This window comes from Macrosteles quadrilineatus, unplaced genomic scaffold (genome assembly GCF_028750875.1).
Source record: "Macrosteles quadrilineatus isolate MER2022 unplaced genomic scaffold, UCM_ALF_1.0 Scaffold_2__2_contigs__length_208266976, whole genome shotgun sequence".
In the NCBI taxonomy this organism is placed as follows: domain Eukaryota; kingdom Metazoa; phylum Arthropoda; class Insecta; order Hemiptera; family Cicadellidae; genus Macrosteles; species Macrosteles quadrilineatus.
Window position 1 is genome coordinate 37,602,696 of NW_026542595.1, and position 14,316 is coordinate 37,617,011.

Below are 14,316 nucleotides of genomic sequence, written 5' to 3' on the forward strand. Positions count from 1 at the left end.
AGGACATTGACTTTAACTTATAGACAAGTAAGCATATAGCTTATATCGTATCAAGTAAGTGTTATAAAATATTGTGATTAAGAAACTTAAACAATCATTTAAGGAAAATAAATATCATCAAACTATAGTTAGCTAAAATTTCAACATTACTAAAATATAGCCTGATCAGATAATTTATGCTTCAGCTCAGTATGATAATCAAAAATCGTTAAAGATAGATATTTATTCAAAACAACAAATGCTAATGAGGGACTTAAAGAAGAGATTATCCAATGATTTAAACCTGACTATAAGTAAGATCTCACCTTGAAATCTGATAATTCATGCTAAATATCAGTGGGGTGCATGATGATTACGGCTCTTACTGACAATTAATTATGTAAGTGGTATTTGCACCATTAGAGAGTAATACAGTTAGTTATGTCAAAGGGAGTGTAAGAGAAGACCTGCAAGGTGTAATGTAGCTACTTTACATGCAACGGTCTAAGACCTGACACAACTGCGAATGTCCTGATATTACGCTGTGTTTTAAAATATTTTACCTGTATTCCTGCGTTCAGAATAAAAATTTTCTGTAAACTGATTTAATTAAATAGTTTATAAAGGGTGTTCCGAATTGTCTGGACATATTTTGTGGACTTGTTCCCTGGGCTAAGACAAACATAAAATACATTTTAATTATAGGTCTGAAATGACTAGATTTCTGTCTGTCAGTCTGTTTGTAATTTTTATAAATTATTTTATATCTTGGACATTTTTCAAGATATAATTTCAAAATTGGTATAAATTTGTATTTTAGTTAGTAAAAATGGCTTACATTTCGTTTTAGTATCTCAAGTCGTTTCAATATGGCGGTTATTTAAAATATTCAATGCCAAATTTCATGAAAACCGTAAATATTAAGAAAATGGTTTTTCAGATCACTAAGATAGGTAATTTAAACCCAAATCGAATGAGACCTTGTTTGTTAAAATCGGATGACAAACAACCGCGTTATCAGTTTTCTTCTACATTCGGTTACTCAATTAATTGGACTTATTATTTGTTACTAGGTGAAACCCGTCGAAATCGACGGTTACTTTCAAGGCTTACGTTAATTCATCTAACTGCGATAAATTGAGTGAAATTATACATACTTTGAGCATTTAGCATTGTTTAAGGATTTTTTTTTTTTTTAGGGAGAGGTGGGAAAATGCATTTATGCACACAGGTTGCTAGCCTGTAGTGTGGGACTCCAACGGGCTTAAGGCCCAGAGACTACCCACTAAAAACCTCCTCTACTCTTCGGACACTAGCCTGGGAACACTTGTCGCACTTCATCAGAACTAGGCCGAGTTTGCCTACGCCCGAGGGGCTTACGCCGTGTCTAGCCGTTTATTTCTTATAAAATCTAGACTATGTTCCAATCTAGATCATTCTTTTAAGCTTGAAGGACATTCCGGACAAAGTGCGACCAGCAGTCCCAGTTGTCCTCACCCTTCAGCAAGGTCTCACAGATCGATTCAATCGACAGCACCCCAAGATGTTGAATGGCCTCCTGGCAAAGCATATCCCATTGTGGACAGTGGAAAAAAGTGTGTTCCGCGTCGTCGGGAATGCATGGGCAGTAAATGCAGTCAGGTGAATTCGTTTTGGCCATCAAGTGCAGGTACGACTGAAAATAGCCGTGACCTGACAAGAACTGCGTGAGGTAATAGTCAACCTCACCGTGCCGCCGTTCTACCCACGGTTGGACCTGCCTGATGAGTCTGGCAGTCCAACGTCCTCGAGTCTCCCTTTCCCAGCTTTCTTGCCACATCTGAAAAGTGCGCTGCACTCGTGCGAGCCTCAACCTATACGCCTCCTTGTTAAGCGCGTCTGCCCACACCTCAGAGCCGTAGAGAAGCACGGACTGGACTGCAGACATCAGTAGTCTTCTACGGCTGGACCGGAATTTTATCTCTGTCTTGCCATGATATAAATAATATTTGTAATAAAATGCATTGGAGTATTTTTTACGTAAAACACTGATATTACATGTCATTGTGTGTGTACAACTGGTATAACTTTGATGAGTTATTAGGGTAACATGCCCAATGTGAAGATACTTTAACATACATTTCATCATAGACATAAATATAAGTATGTAAAAAATCAAAACATATATTAGAAATACTATTTAAATTAAGAGAAAGTATGAACATAAGAAACTAATGAACATTGACTAATTGAAAGTGAGATCACTATGTCCTATGTACATTACCTAACAATATCTAAAACACATAAAAGGATAACAAAATATTCAAGTAAAATCTCATCTAATAAATAACCATGAGTTTGATGCAAACTTGAAAAATGTATAAGCCATCCAATATAGAGGCATCTACCTATACTAAAATATTGCATTATTTTACATATCTCAGTCTTGTTGTGATGTAAATAACTTGAAGTATATAAATAAAAGGCTCTGGAGGGTTTTTATGTACATTACCAAGATAAGAAGTAAAAAACACAAACCATTTCTCCTGTCAGGTGCCATTATGTAGGCCTACAACATGTATACTTTGGTCAGTTATGAAGGTAACATGTCCAAAATGCGAAGGTATTTGAACAACATACCATATAAATATAAATGTAACAATAGTAATATTAAAAATCAAAACCTATATTTTACATGCTCTTTAAAAGTGTAAAGAAGAATATAGACTAATTAAGGAACTCACGTTTCAGTGGAACAATAAAATTTGACAGATCTTAAAGTGAGATCATCATGACCTAAAGAAGAAATATTTAAATAAGCAAAACAATATTTAATGTCATGTAATGACCATGAGTTTGACACAACCTTAAATACAAAAATAAATACTTTAAATATCTCAGCCTTGTCATGACTTTTTTTGTCGTAAATATTTAATCACTGGCATGGATGTGTTTGGTTTTTTATCATACATAGCCTAAATAAAGGGGAACTTGGGTGACAAGTCAGATATCTGTTAGAGTTATGCAAAGCTAACAACTCTTTTAGGAAGATATCCTCAAGGTGTGTCACTTCCAAATCTTTTTGGAGAGCATGTCACTTGAAGGTTCAAACGTGGCCAACCCTCCGTCTTCCTTGACTCCCTCTTGAGTTAAAATCAACGAGACTATTGTGTTTGTCTTCAGTTTATTCCGATGGGATGTTTTTGCATTATTCAATGTGCTAAAGAGCCTTTCCACACTTGCATTTGAAAAAGGCAAAACTAACAAAAGCTCCATAACTTTGCACAGATTTTTGAAGAGTGGTAGTCCTGCAGCATTTTTCAGCTCATTGACCTCCTTCCAGTACTCATCAGCTGGAACAGTTGAATATAATTTCAGGTCCTGGAAGTTGAGGAGAGCATGTTCCCGCCATTCCTGTTCAACCTTTTTGGGATCAGTTACTGTTCTGAGGACGGGAAACCTTTTCAGCCCTGGTTGTAGAGTTTTTACCTGAAAAGATTGAGCCTTGATAGGATCCACAACCTCGATCAGTTGAAAGATTTCATCCTCAAATGAAAATCTTGTTTTGATTTGTGACACCACTTCAATATAAAAATTCCTACATGTCGTTAGAAAATTATCCACGTTTTCTTTAGATAGGTTAGGGTCCTCTTTGAGTTATGATAAGCTTTCAGTGGCAGTCAGGCCCAAGTACGTTTCATTCAATGGTAAGAAATTAGTTGTATCATTGTGGCTGACCTTATAAATGTCATTGTCTCTGACCACATCTGTCTTCAAGTAGTTCATACTTAAATCCTGAGAATTTTTTCAGTTTATGCAGCAGAGGGTGTTTGCTCTGAAACATTACGTCAAAGTCTGTAAGTAGGCCCAATGTATAGGACATAAACTCCAAGTAAATGATGGTGAAGGAGTTGTCAAGAGTTGAGACTATGTCATCCAAGGTTTTAGATGGGTCTTCAAAAGCAAGTTGGAGGAAGTAGTGCTGGAGGGCTGTGTACTGACAAATGATTCTATTAACGCATTCTTTCAATGAAAGCCATCGTGTTGTCGATGGCGTTAGGATCTTTAAAATTTCGACTTGAAAAAACTCTTGAAATTCTCTGAATCTGTCCTGTCTTCCAAAACTTCGGCTGAAGTGTGCCCCTACATTTCTAACTAAACCCTCCAGATATCTGGGGAGCTTCAAACAGGCTTTTGATGCCACAAGGTGCATCATGTGACAGGAGCATTTAACGAACACTACATCTGGAAAATCGTTCTTCAGGAGTTTAACAACTGAATGGTTTTCGCCAAACATGACATTTGTGGTGTCACTGGAAAACCCCACCGTATTTTCCAATCCCACTCCGTGTTTAGAAAAAGTCTCTTTTAAGGTCTTGGTTAGATCTGCCGCTGTTCCTGACGGAGTCTCCACCATATCAAAAAAGTGGCATTCGAGTTTTTTTGTGTTTTGATTCAAGAATATGACGGTAAAAGCACACTGTTTGATGCTGCCTCGGTCAGTTGTTTCGTCCATTATCACGGAAAAGAATGTTTCTGGATCAGCAAGTGTTGAGTTAAGTCTTCTCCTGTAGTTTTCCCCAAGCGATTGCTTAACAACAGCCGTTGTTTTCGTTCTTTTGCAAGAAAGGGATTGGGCTATTTGAGAATCAGGGCATATATCAGCCACCAATGGTTGAAGTGAGTCCATTAAACTGAATGGCAGATTATTGCTAGCAATCAGGGCAGCTAATTTAATTTCTGCCCTTTTTATTTGTTTGGCCAATGGGGTTTTGAGATGCTTGTCCAGTGATTGTGTGTTCGATACCTGGGCAAGTGCACTCCTGTGCTTTTCAGATTTTGAGTGCCTTACTAAATCTACTTTATGTGCCAAAATGTTAGTTTGGCACACCTTACAAAAACCCAATTCATTTTCACCTTTTTTTGGTAGATTTGACAAGCCATCCCTTAAAGTCTGGGATACTTAGCCATGAGCTCACAAACTTAAGGGGAGCACGGTTGGTTTTCTTTTTCCTCAAACTTGTAGTCGACGGTCCAGTCCCCTTCACCAACTGAAACATAATAAAAATATGCCATTTACTTAACTGAGGAAAATTGTAGGCTTCAACTTATTTAAGATGGTTTATTAGAGCTTGATAACTCATATTAACTCGTAGAAATAGTGACGAAAACCAAGGATTTATATTACAAAACTGCTTAAATTAGTTGTTCCTATAAAATAGTATAGCAACACACCTTTTGTATAAACCTTTTGTGCATAAATGGGCCATGTGTCAAACAGTAATGGACAGTAGTGATTTTGATTTTATTACATTATAGGATACAAGGTAGTGAGAGTACAGTTTTAAGTTTTAAAGGTTACGAACCTCTAGTTTTTTGGCAGAGCTCGGTCCTTCTTGGGTTTGACTGCTTCCAGGCCAACTGACAATTTCTTCTGAAATTTGTTCATGTGCCTGGAAAAATAGCAACTCGTTTACAATATATTTTTCTAGGACTGCAAATTTTGTTGCAACTATATTTTCAAGTAGTAGTTGTTGTGTTTTCAGAGCAGGAGAGTTAATAAAACCTGATGATCATTTATTGGTTAATGTGAAAATAGTGAAACAACATTTAATGTATGAAAATCTATGTCTTGATATAAATGTACTATCTGAATGCAAAATAAAATATAACTATCAATTCAAACAGAATATTGACTTAAACCCTTTATTATGGCCTATTGTTATTAACTGTATTAAATAACATCAGCGTTCCAACATTATCAATTGAAAAACTAGGGGACTTGTAGTCATATTAAAAATTAAAAACTTTTTAAAGGATACAGATAGGTGTTAAAGTTTGCATACCTTAAATATTTTGGAGGAGCTTTGTTCTTCGTGGGTTTTACTGCTTCCAGGCGTACTGAGATTTGCCTCTAGGATTGGATTATCTGCCTGGAAAAAGATTAACTCATTTACAAAACATTCTCTATGTCAATATATTTTGTTGTCTCATCAGTAGCCTATTTTATTCCACAGGCTTGGTAAGTGAAAAAAATACTTTTCCGATCATGGCCCTGAGACTCTATAATTAGCTCACCAACAAACTGAAATAGCTTGAAAGCGAAAGCATAAATTTTTTTGCAGGAAAGTGTTTTGAATATAAGATAGGCCAATGTTAGTTTTTGAGGATGACTTCAGGGTCTGAATCTAACATCCACCGCCGTTAGTGCCCGGGACATTCTTGATTCCATCCGGAAAATTTTGCATATAATCTATACAAGGATTATTTGTAGCTTATCCAGGATGAGGAAACATGCATACCATAAGGAATACCTACGTCAATATCCTCAACGTTCACGGGTTTGGACCTTTCCCCACTAATAACTTAATAACTTTTATAAAATGTTAAAACAATTTAATATACAGAAAAGAGTAATAGATAATGACAGGGTTTAAAGTTAACAAACCGTTTGGTTTTTGGCAAAACTTTCCAGGTTGGTTTTGCTGCTATAACTTGCCTCTACTGAACCACTTGAACTAATAATTTCTTCTGATGTACCGGTAGGGGTAGAAGGTTTTTTTGAATCATCTTTCTGGAAACATAAAAACTCATACTGTACTGTACAGACCATAAGTCTACTTTTGCCATAAGATAACAACTCCTACCAACTTCATTGGGTCACCTCCTCAGGTGAGCATCTAACCTAGGCCTAACTTACATTTTATTTGTTCAGTCACCAAGGTAGTTACAAAAGTTATCCTAAGAAAATCTATGGATGGTTAATGCAACTAGCTAGCAAAGATACCCTTGTTTTAGAAAATGAATAAATGACTTATGTAAGCTTCCCTAAAACAATCTAACACAGTAAATTTATTCACTGGCTTAGACCTATTGCCTAAACAACACACATAACCCCCTAAATTATATGCTATGCTTTTTTGTGACTGTCACCACCAGGCTATAATATAGATATAGGCTAGAGAGCCCTAATTTGCAGATACAAAATAAGCTATCATACAATTATATGTAGCCTAACTTATGTAAACTGCTATGTTAGGCCTAGGCCTTTGTTATAAGAGTAAGTTACTGTACAAATAACATAGCCTAGGTTATATGGCTGATACACTTTAGACCACATTACTGAAAAACACCACAGCATGATGTAAAATACATAAGTACACAGCATTCAACAAAACTAGGCCTAGACTACAAATTGCATCACATGTAAAGATAATCTACGTCTAGAATAATTCATGGTTAATATTTACTTTCTCTTGGCAACTTACTTTGTTTGGAAGACGTTTGATAAATCGATCCATAGTACTGGTAACAAGTATAATCTATACGTCATCTATAAATCGATCCACAGAACAATATCATCAAAATCAAGTCGCAGGTAAAAAGTTGGAGTTAGCTGTTTAGTTTAGACTTCACCAGTAACAGTACAGTACAGTACACACCAACATTAAATTAATAAATTGGTACGAAACAAGAAAGCAACTAACTTAAACAACAAGTTACTGTACAGGTGAAAAAGGTGTGGTAGTTTGTTGGTAAACACATATTAATTATCAATGCTCTCAGCCATCGAGTCATCTCATAGTTCAAATCGGAAATTTAATTATATTTTCAACAATTCACATTCCGCACACAGATCAGCTGAGCTGAGTGACAACACAACGACAGCTGGAGCGCATTTATTTTATTTCATTTACTTCACTTCAGTGAGTCCAGTCCACTAGTCCAGTCCAGTTCGGCAATCGGCAGTTAGTTCAGTTCAGTCAGAGTTCAGTTCCCTCATTTCATTAATAATATACATGGTTTGAAGAAAGTTGTATCAAAAGTAAATACACATTGTTGTGTCTTGTAACCATTTTGAAAAGGTGTACTCATCTTCTATTTCTCCTAACCTTATTTTCAAGCGGAACAGCTATTGTACTGGAATGTAGGTGGGTTTAAGCTTTGCCCTGCCCCATTCTACCAGCCAATCTTCGCAAATCCAAGGCAATCTAGTAGCGAATTTCAACATTAACCAATGGAAATTTGTTTTGTAAAAACTGTTTTGACTCATTTAGTTTTGAGTTTGTCAATAACAGAATTCGAGTTTATAACCACTAACCAGCTCTCGTTGAAGTGACGAATTGTTGAATTTATCCGTTGTTGCTTACTGAAGAGCTAAAGACTGTACATGATCGTCATGTATTGTTGTGTAACTGGTCCAGAACAATGCCTTTGTGGTCTAATGGACCTTCTGCTTTTGATCTGTATGTAACAACATCAAACATTGACGACTTAGTACATTAAGATATTAAACATACGCTTTACAACACATTGAATACAATTGTTGCTAGAACAATGACATATATTTTTTTCTATGAAAACAATATTTACTGAGGGATAAGTGCACAAATTGCGCATTTAAATAGGTTTCAAAAATAGATTTCGCTGCAAAACGAATAATATAAACACTCTTTTAACAATTTCAAAGTTAATTTTTGTTGAAGACAATAATTAGGTGAATGGGACTACGAATAGACTACTAATTAAAAAAAGGACCTAAGGATTGAGTCAAACGGCTTAAACGTTGAAACAGTTTTATATGAATAGGCGTTTGAAAAGCACACAACAATTCAAAATTTTGAATTAGATCTTTGTGCTGGTATCTAACTTAAAATATTTTCACCGACAAGGCAAATGTGTTGTCTGAATTCGTCATAGGTAGAAGATGCGATAAAGGATTTACAAAAAAAATATTTTGAGATGAATCAAAATAGAAGCATTTAATTATTATAAGTTGTATATTATTATATAACATATTAAAATTTCATACATATACTCGTTAATAGGATGAAGTATTTCAACACTTGCGGGAAAATGCAATTCCAAGCTGGCGATATTCGAGATAGAAACAATTATCTAAGATTTCGGCTGAAGATTGCTAGCAATTTGCAATGGTTTGAAAAGCAGTACAATATATAACTATGTGGATAGCAAACAAAGCCACATTTTATTCGCATGGATGATAATGTTTCGAAAACATATATTTCAGTCTGTTTACGACATACGTTCATGGTGTATGAACGTTTTGATTAAGTATTATTAAGAATTAAATTGTATTATTAGATTTGTAAATTACGTTTTAATTAAATTATAATTGCTTGCTCAAATCTTTTAGTAAATAGCTCAGATATAGGCCTAGTTTGTTATAAATATCAATTATATTCTCCGACGAAGCACCGAAGTTTCTCATGGAGTTGAAATAGACTTTTAAATAACGGAACGAGAACATGTAATCCATCAGCTTAGAAGCTCAAGTAACAATAACCTTGGCGAAGATATATCTCAGATGGAAGTTATTGGCATGATGATCCCTCTTGGAAACATTAGTCTGACAAAAGAAATATTGGCTCTGGAGGAGTATTATTGTACTCATGTTTCAAAAGATCAAAAACATCATTTGCCTGAATAAAACATTGATGGACATTTTTATTACAACAACAATAATATTTCCAAACATTAAAAATATATCTTTTTCAAAACGTAATACATGTTTTATTACCTCACATTATTCATTTCAGAGATTTAATACTTATTAGGCCTACTCAGATAGTAAAAATTAGTAAACAATACGACAACAGCCCCAAAATCTTACATTCACAATTTTGTGTACATAGCCTGTTATACTGCATCATTAAATATTTTTAAATTCAAAGTATTAAATAATATAAAAATTGGTAGGTAATATTTATTACAGGGCCTTTAACCAATGTAACTTGAAGTCGATGTATAGCAGAACGTATGCAACTTTAACATATGCACGCAACGTACATAATAGTTTTACTTGAGTTTATGGCTTTGCGTTACAGACCAATAGTAAAGCCCGAGCAACGTAAAATAAGTGGAACATTGATTAGCTCTGTATTATGATGTACCTACACAATAAACAAACATTGTGTGTTTAACCATACAAAAATTGGGAAGTAGATTGTTTGTTTGAACAAAAAGTCAAGTGAATCAACAGATGTTATTCTAACGAGAAAGGTTTGCCTGTGAATACACGAAATCATTTTACCAATGTAGCTGAACCTGAGTGACCATGAAATTAAAATATAAGTCTTACTGCTTTAAAATGTTTACACTATATACCATTCCTTGAATGGTTGAATGGTATAGTACTTAAAGGAGATGCCTGTATCCTGAAGGCTAAAAATAAATAAAAAATGTGTTATTAAATAATAAATCAAATTAAAATTTATTGTATTTTATGTGGTTTGGATTCTATTCCTTAAGCTGTAGGTTCGTGTAAATAAAAGAATAATTGTATTCTAAGCAACATCTTATGGTTCCTAACATCAATCTCCATTCAAAACGTTGACTGTTATCACACCAAGAAGGCCAGTCCCTGTACAGGAAAGTACAATATCCCCATTTGAAAGTAGATTATTTAAAATACAAGAACATTTTGTTCATCTGGTATTTAGATTATACTCGGATGATTAATTCCACTATATAGTATATATACAACTTGGTGTAGGGTTGACTTCTGTACATGAATTTAATGTGCTGTAATGTAAGTGATGGTCTAATAGAACAAGAGTCTATGGTTTACAACAATGCCTTTTGTGGTCTAATGGAACTCCCTTCTGTTGTTGATTTGGCCTAAGCAATGGCGACTATATGCATTTTGCACATGTATGTGGCACCTTTAATGACTTGAAATAAAATTATAAGAATCATTAATTGTACGTCTTTCAACTAAATACTGAATACAGTAGCTTAGGTATAATATTATTAAATCACCTTTTAATATTTATTTGTATTCTATTTTTATAAAGTCTATTAAAATTATTACGAATACTTCTACGAGGTCTATTTACCATGTAGCTGTGAGTCTTGGTAACACACTTTCAATGTGTTTCTGCCATCTAAGGTCTTCACTAATGGTTATGCCTAGATACTTGATATGACTGTCAACGCAGAACGCTCGCGCCCTCTAGTTCTCTAGTGGGACTCTTATCTGGGTAAAATTTTCGTTTTTAAAAATTGTATGGCTTTTGTTTTTCCTTTACTAAGAAATAATTTATTTGCATCGCACCATTCACTCATCTGGTTTAAACCTTCTTGGGCTTTGGTCTTGAGTATTTCTTCATTTTCACAGTGAAACAGATGGCTGATGTCGTCAGCAAACATACATAAATGAACTAGCAATTAATGACTTGGGTAAGTCGTTCACATAAAGGAGGAACAAGACCGGGTCTAGATATGTCTTTGATCAAGATAACCTCTTAAATACAATAAGGTGATAAGAAACTTAACACCTCTTTCTGTACTGTATACACACATTCTAAAGGAAGACATTTCTTTTACGCCTTTATTTGATATTTGTTTACGTTGTTGAAACTTTTGTATTTTTGATTTAATTACTGAAAAATGAAAGAATTCTTTAGATAAAAAACAGATTGTAGCCTAAGTTGTATGGAGATTGTTAATTGGAGATAATATTTTATGAAGAATTATGCCTATATTACAAATATTTTATACCTTTCGTCAATTATATTTGTATTTATATTCACATGTCCAATATAATTACAGCATCAACGCTCCCCCATGGAAATGCATGGAATTAAATACTAAATCTCGATTTGACTTTGGCAACGTGTACTTTTATACATCAGTTTGAATCTTTTATCCCCCTCAGCAATGAGTCGACCCACATATTTAGTAGCTGTATTTTTAAAGTGGTTGGTATAATAAATATTTTAACAATTAGCAACTATTTGGCTGCACATATAATTCCCTAAGATAATATAACTTTTGCGATGTCCGATGTATATATTGACAAGGCCAGATATGTGATGTCAATTGTCGATCACAATTTCAGTCACGTAGAGTCCCGTTACAGTGTGACAAACGTGACAGTCCGCTACTTGGACGGTTTTAAATTGTTTATCTTGGTTTCCTTAAGACAGTTTACTTTCCGTCATTGTACCAAATACTAGTAGAATAAGAGTAAATTTAATTTTTTTGAATGAAAATAAGAATTATATTGTTTGCAAGGACTCTGGAGTGGGTGGAGTGATAGATATTTATAACCAATTATATATATTTATGTAGTAAATGTTTTTTGTCTAAACCTAACAAACATTTTACAAGAGGTCATTGTGAGGATGAATATTTGTGGATGTACCAGGAATTGAACCCATTCCTCCCGCACCAAGAGAGGGTTTGATTTATTTGCACTTTAATGTAAGATACACCGTGTAGATTTCTATTGTGTACTGATTTACGCTTTTGGATTATATTTCAACATGGAAGTTGATGGATCAAATAGCTGAAAATACGCGCAGTTATGGCACTGAGATAGTATAATAAGTTACTCCCATAAGCGGTTAAAAGTACTAGAAACAACTTGCCAGAAATAAGAATAAGCAAGAACAAAGTATTGAGGTCCACCATGTCTATTTATAAAGTTTACTTGTATTTTGTTGGAAAAAAGAGCTTTAACTAGCATAACATTGATAGTAGGTTTTTATTTAGGATGTATTTTATATTATTTCATATCTTAACTTAGTATTTTTATGAAACAAATCCCAAAATAGTTTTTCGATTACTGGCTTATGCGGCAGTGCTTTGCAACGGAGAGGATACTTAATAGAAAAACTTATCCTTTAACTATTTTGTATGAAATACTGACCCTAAAAATCTACCTTTGGTTTTAGAAACTGAATTAAATTTGATTCTTGATTCCATAAAAAAAAAAAAATTTTTGGCCATGCTAATATTTACGTACACGAGTTGATCCGACTGTGTCCACGGATAAATATTAATAAAATTATTTTCATACTCTTAAAACTTAAAAAAAACTCGAGAGCAGAACCCATGTTTTTATAGATACGGTTATCTAGTTTACCTAATTATTTCCATGAGTAATACCACAATTTTTTTTAATAAATCCACCACGTTGTTTAACAAAAAATTATATTAGATAAAACTTTGACCAAATGCGTTTACTTCCTTAAATTAGGAAATTCACTATCTACAAGCTAGCAGCAAAAAGTCAAATGTTTGTGCTTTTTATATGCTCAAATTAAAGTACTGTAGTTACAGGGAACTTAAATGATCATTTGGTTATTTACATTCTTCCAAAATGTAAACACTGAAACTTCGGAAGCACATGGGACACACACACTACCACACTTTCCTATTATCCCATTATAATTACAATAAAGGTTTTCTCTTTTCAAAGGTTAAAGGTTAATAACGGTTTTGGTACATCCCTTTTCCAGCCGTCTTGCCTAACCAATATTTATGATTTATGTGTCATTTTAAAGCTTATTATCTAGATCACCTGCCAATGGTAAGTACAAGGGAATATCCTTTAGGGCGTCGCCTTAGAGGAGATTCAGTTATGCTGACCAACTTTCTTTATAACGGTTTCAATATAAATTGTAATTTAACAGCCGTATCTACAGTCAGATTGTTAACATGAAGCTAAAAGTATATTTCCTACCTAGGGCCGAAAATGAGGTTCTGACGGCTCGTGTCTTATAGGTACCACTATTCATTACAATAATAATGCACACTAATAGTCAACACATCTAAAACTTTAAGTTTTTATGAAGAAATAATTTGAGGAATCATCAACAAGAATAATAAATAGTTGATAGGCAGCAGCGACAATAAAACAATGCTATGGATGCTGATTGTGTATTTAATATGCATTAATGTTTTAAGAAAGTAAGCGAACAGCAAATTTTTTTACAAGATGCAAAATCCTGCTCTGTTCCCAAATTACGACGACAGCTGGCATAGACAGCAATAAGAAGCTTTTTACCTGGAATAAAAGTTTGTAAATCGGCAAAAAACATTGTAGTGTGGTGAAAACTGTTTATGAAAACGTAATTTAAATATGCTACGCTTTTGACCTGATTGAAGTAGACAAATCACTCTTTATAGTGTACATCTAAATCAAAGGATTTCTTGATTTGTTGATTTGTACTTTTATTCCCTTAATCCTTAACTGTTTTAAACAAACATAATCTTTAAAAGGTGAGTGGGTATTGTACTGAACTCTTTTTGCCCCTGAAACAAGTTTTGTACTCTAAACTACGCAATTTGCACTAGCGTCCTCTAGCTTTTATATATTAGTATAGATAATCCCCCCATCTGTGTCCTACATCTTTCAAGAAGTGCCTACAGTATCTTAAAATAAAAATAAATAGGGTTTTTAGTGTTATTTCAATTTTTTGCAGAATTACAATTATTGATTTTTTTGTTTTAAAGCAATACGTACCAAGATTAACTTTTAAATTAACTTAGCAGAAAACATACCCTAAAAAAATACCCTAGATAGGCGTCCTTTTAGAATTAAAATTG

General features: G+C 34.0%; 1 protein-coding gene across 1 annotated transcript; it reads right to left on the reverse strand.

The window, feature by feature from the left end:
• Positions 1-1,420: 1,420 nt before the first annotated feature.
• Positions 1,421-1,906, reverse strand: LOC128984085 (uncharacterized). Its single transcript, XM_054403367.1, has one exon. It carries the CDS (start codon positions 1,904-1,906, stop codon positions 1,421-1,423), a length of 486 nt encoding a protein of 161 aa, XP_054259342.1.
• Between the last annotated feature and the right edge of the window lie 12,410 nt (positions 1,907-14,316).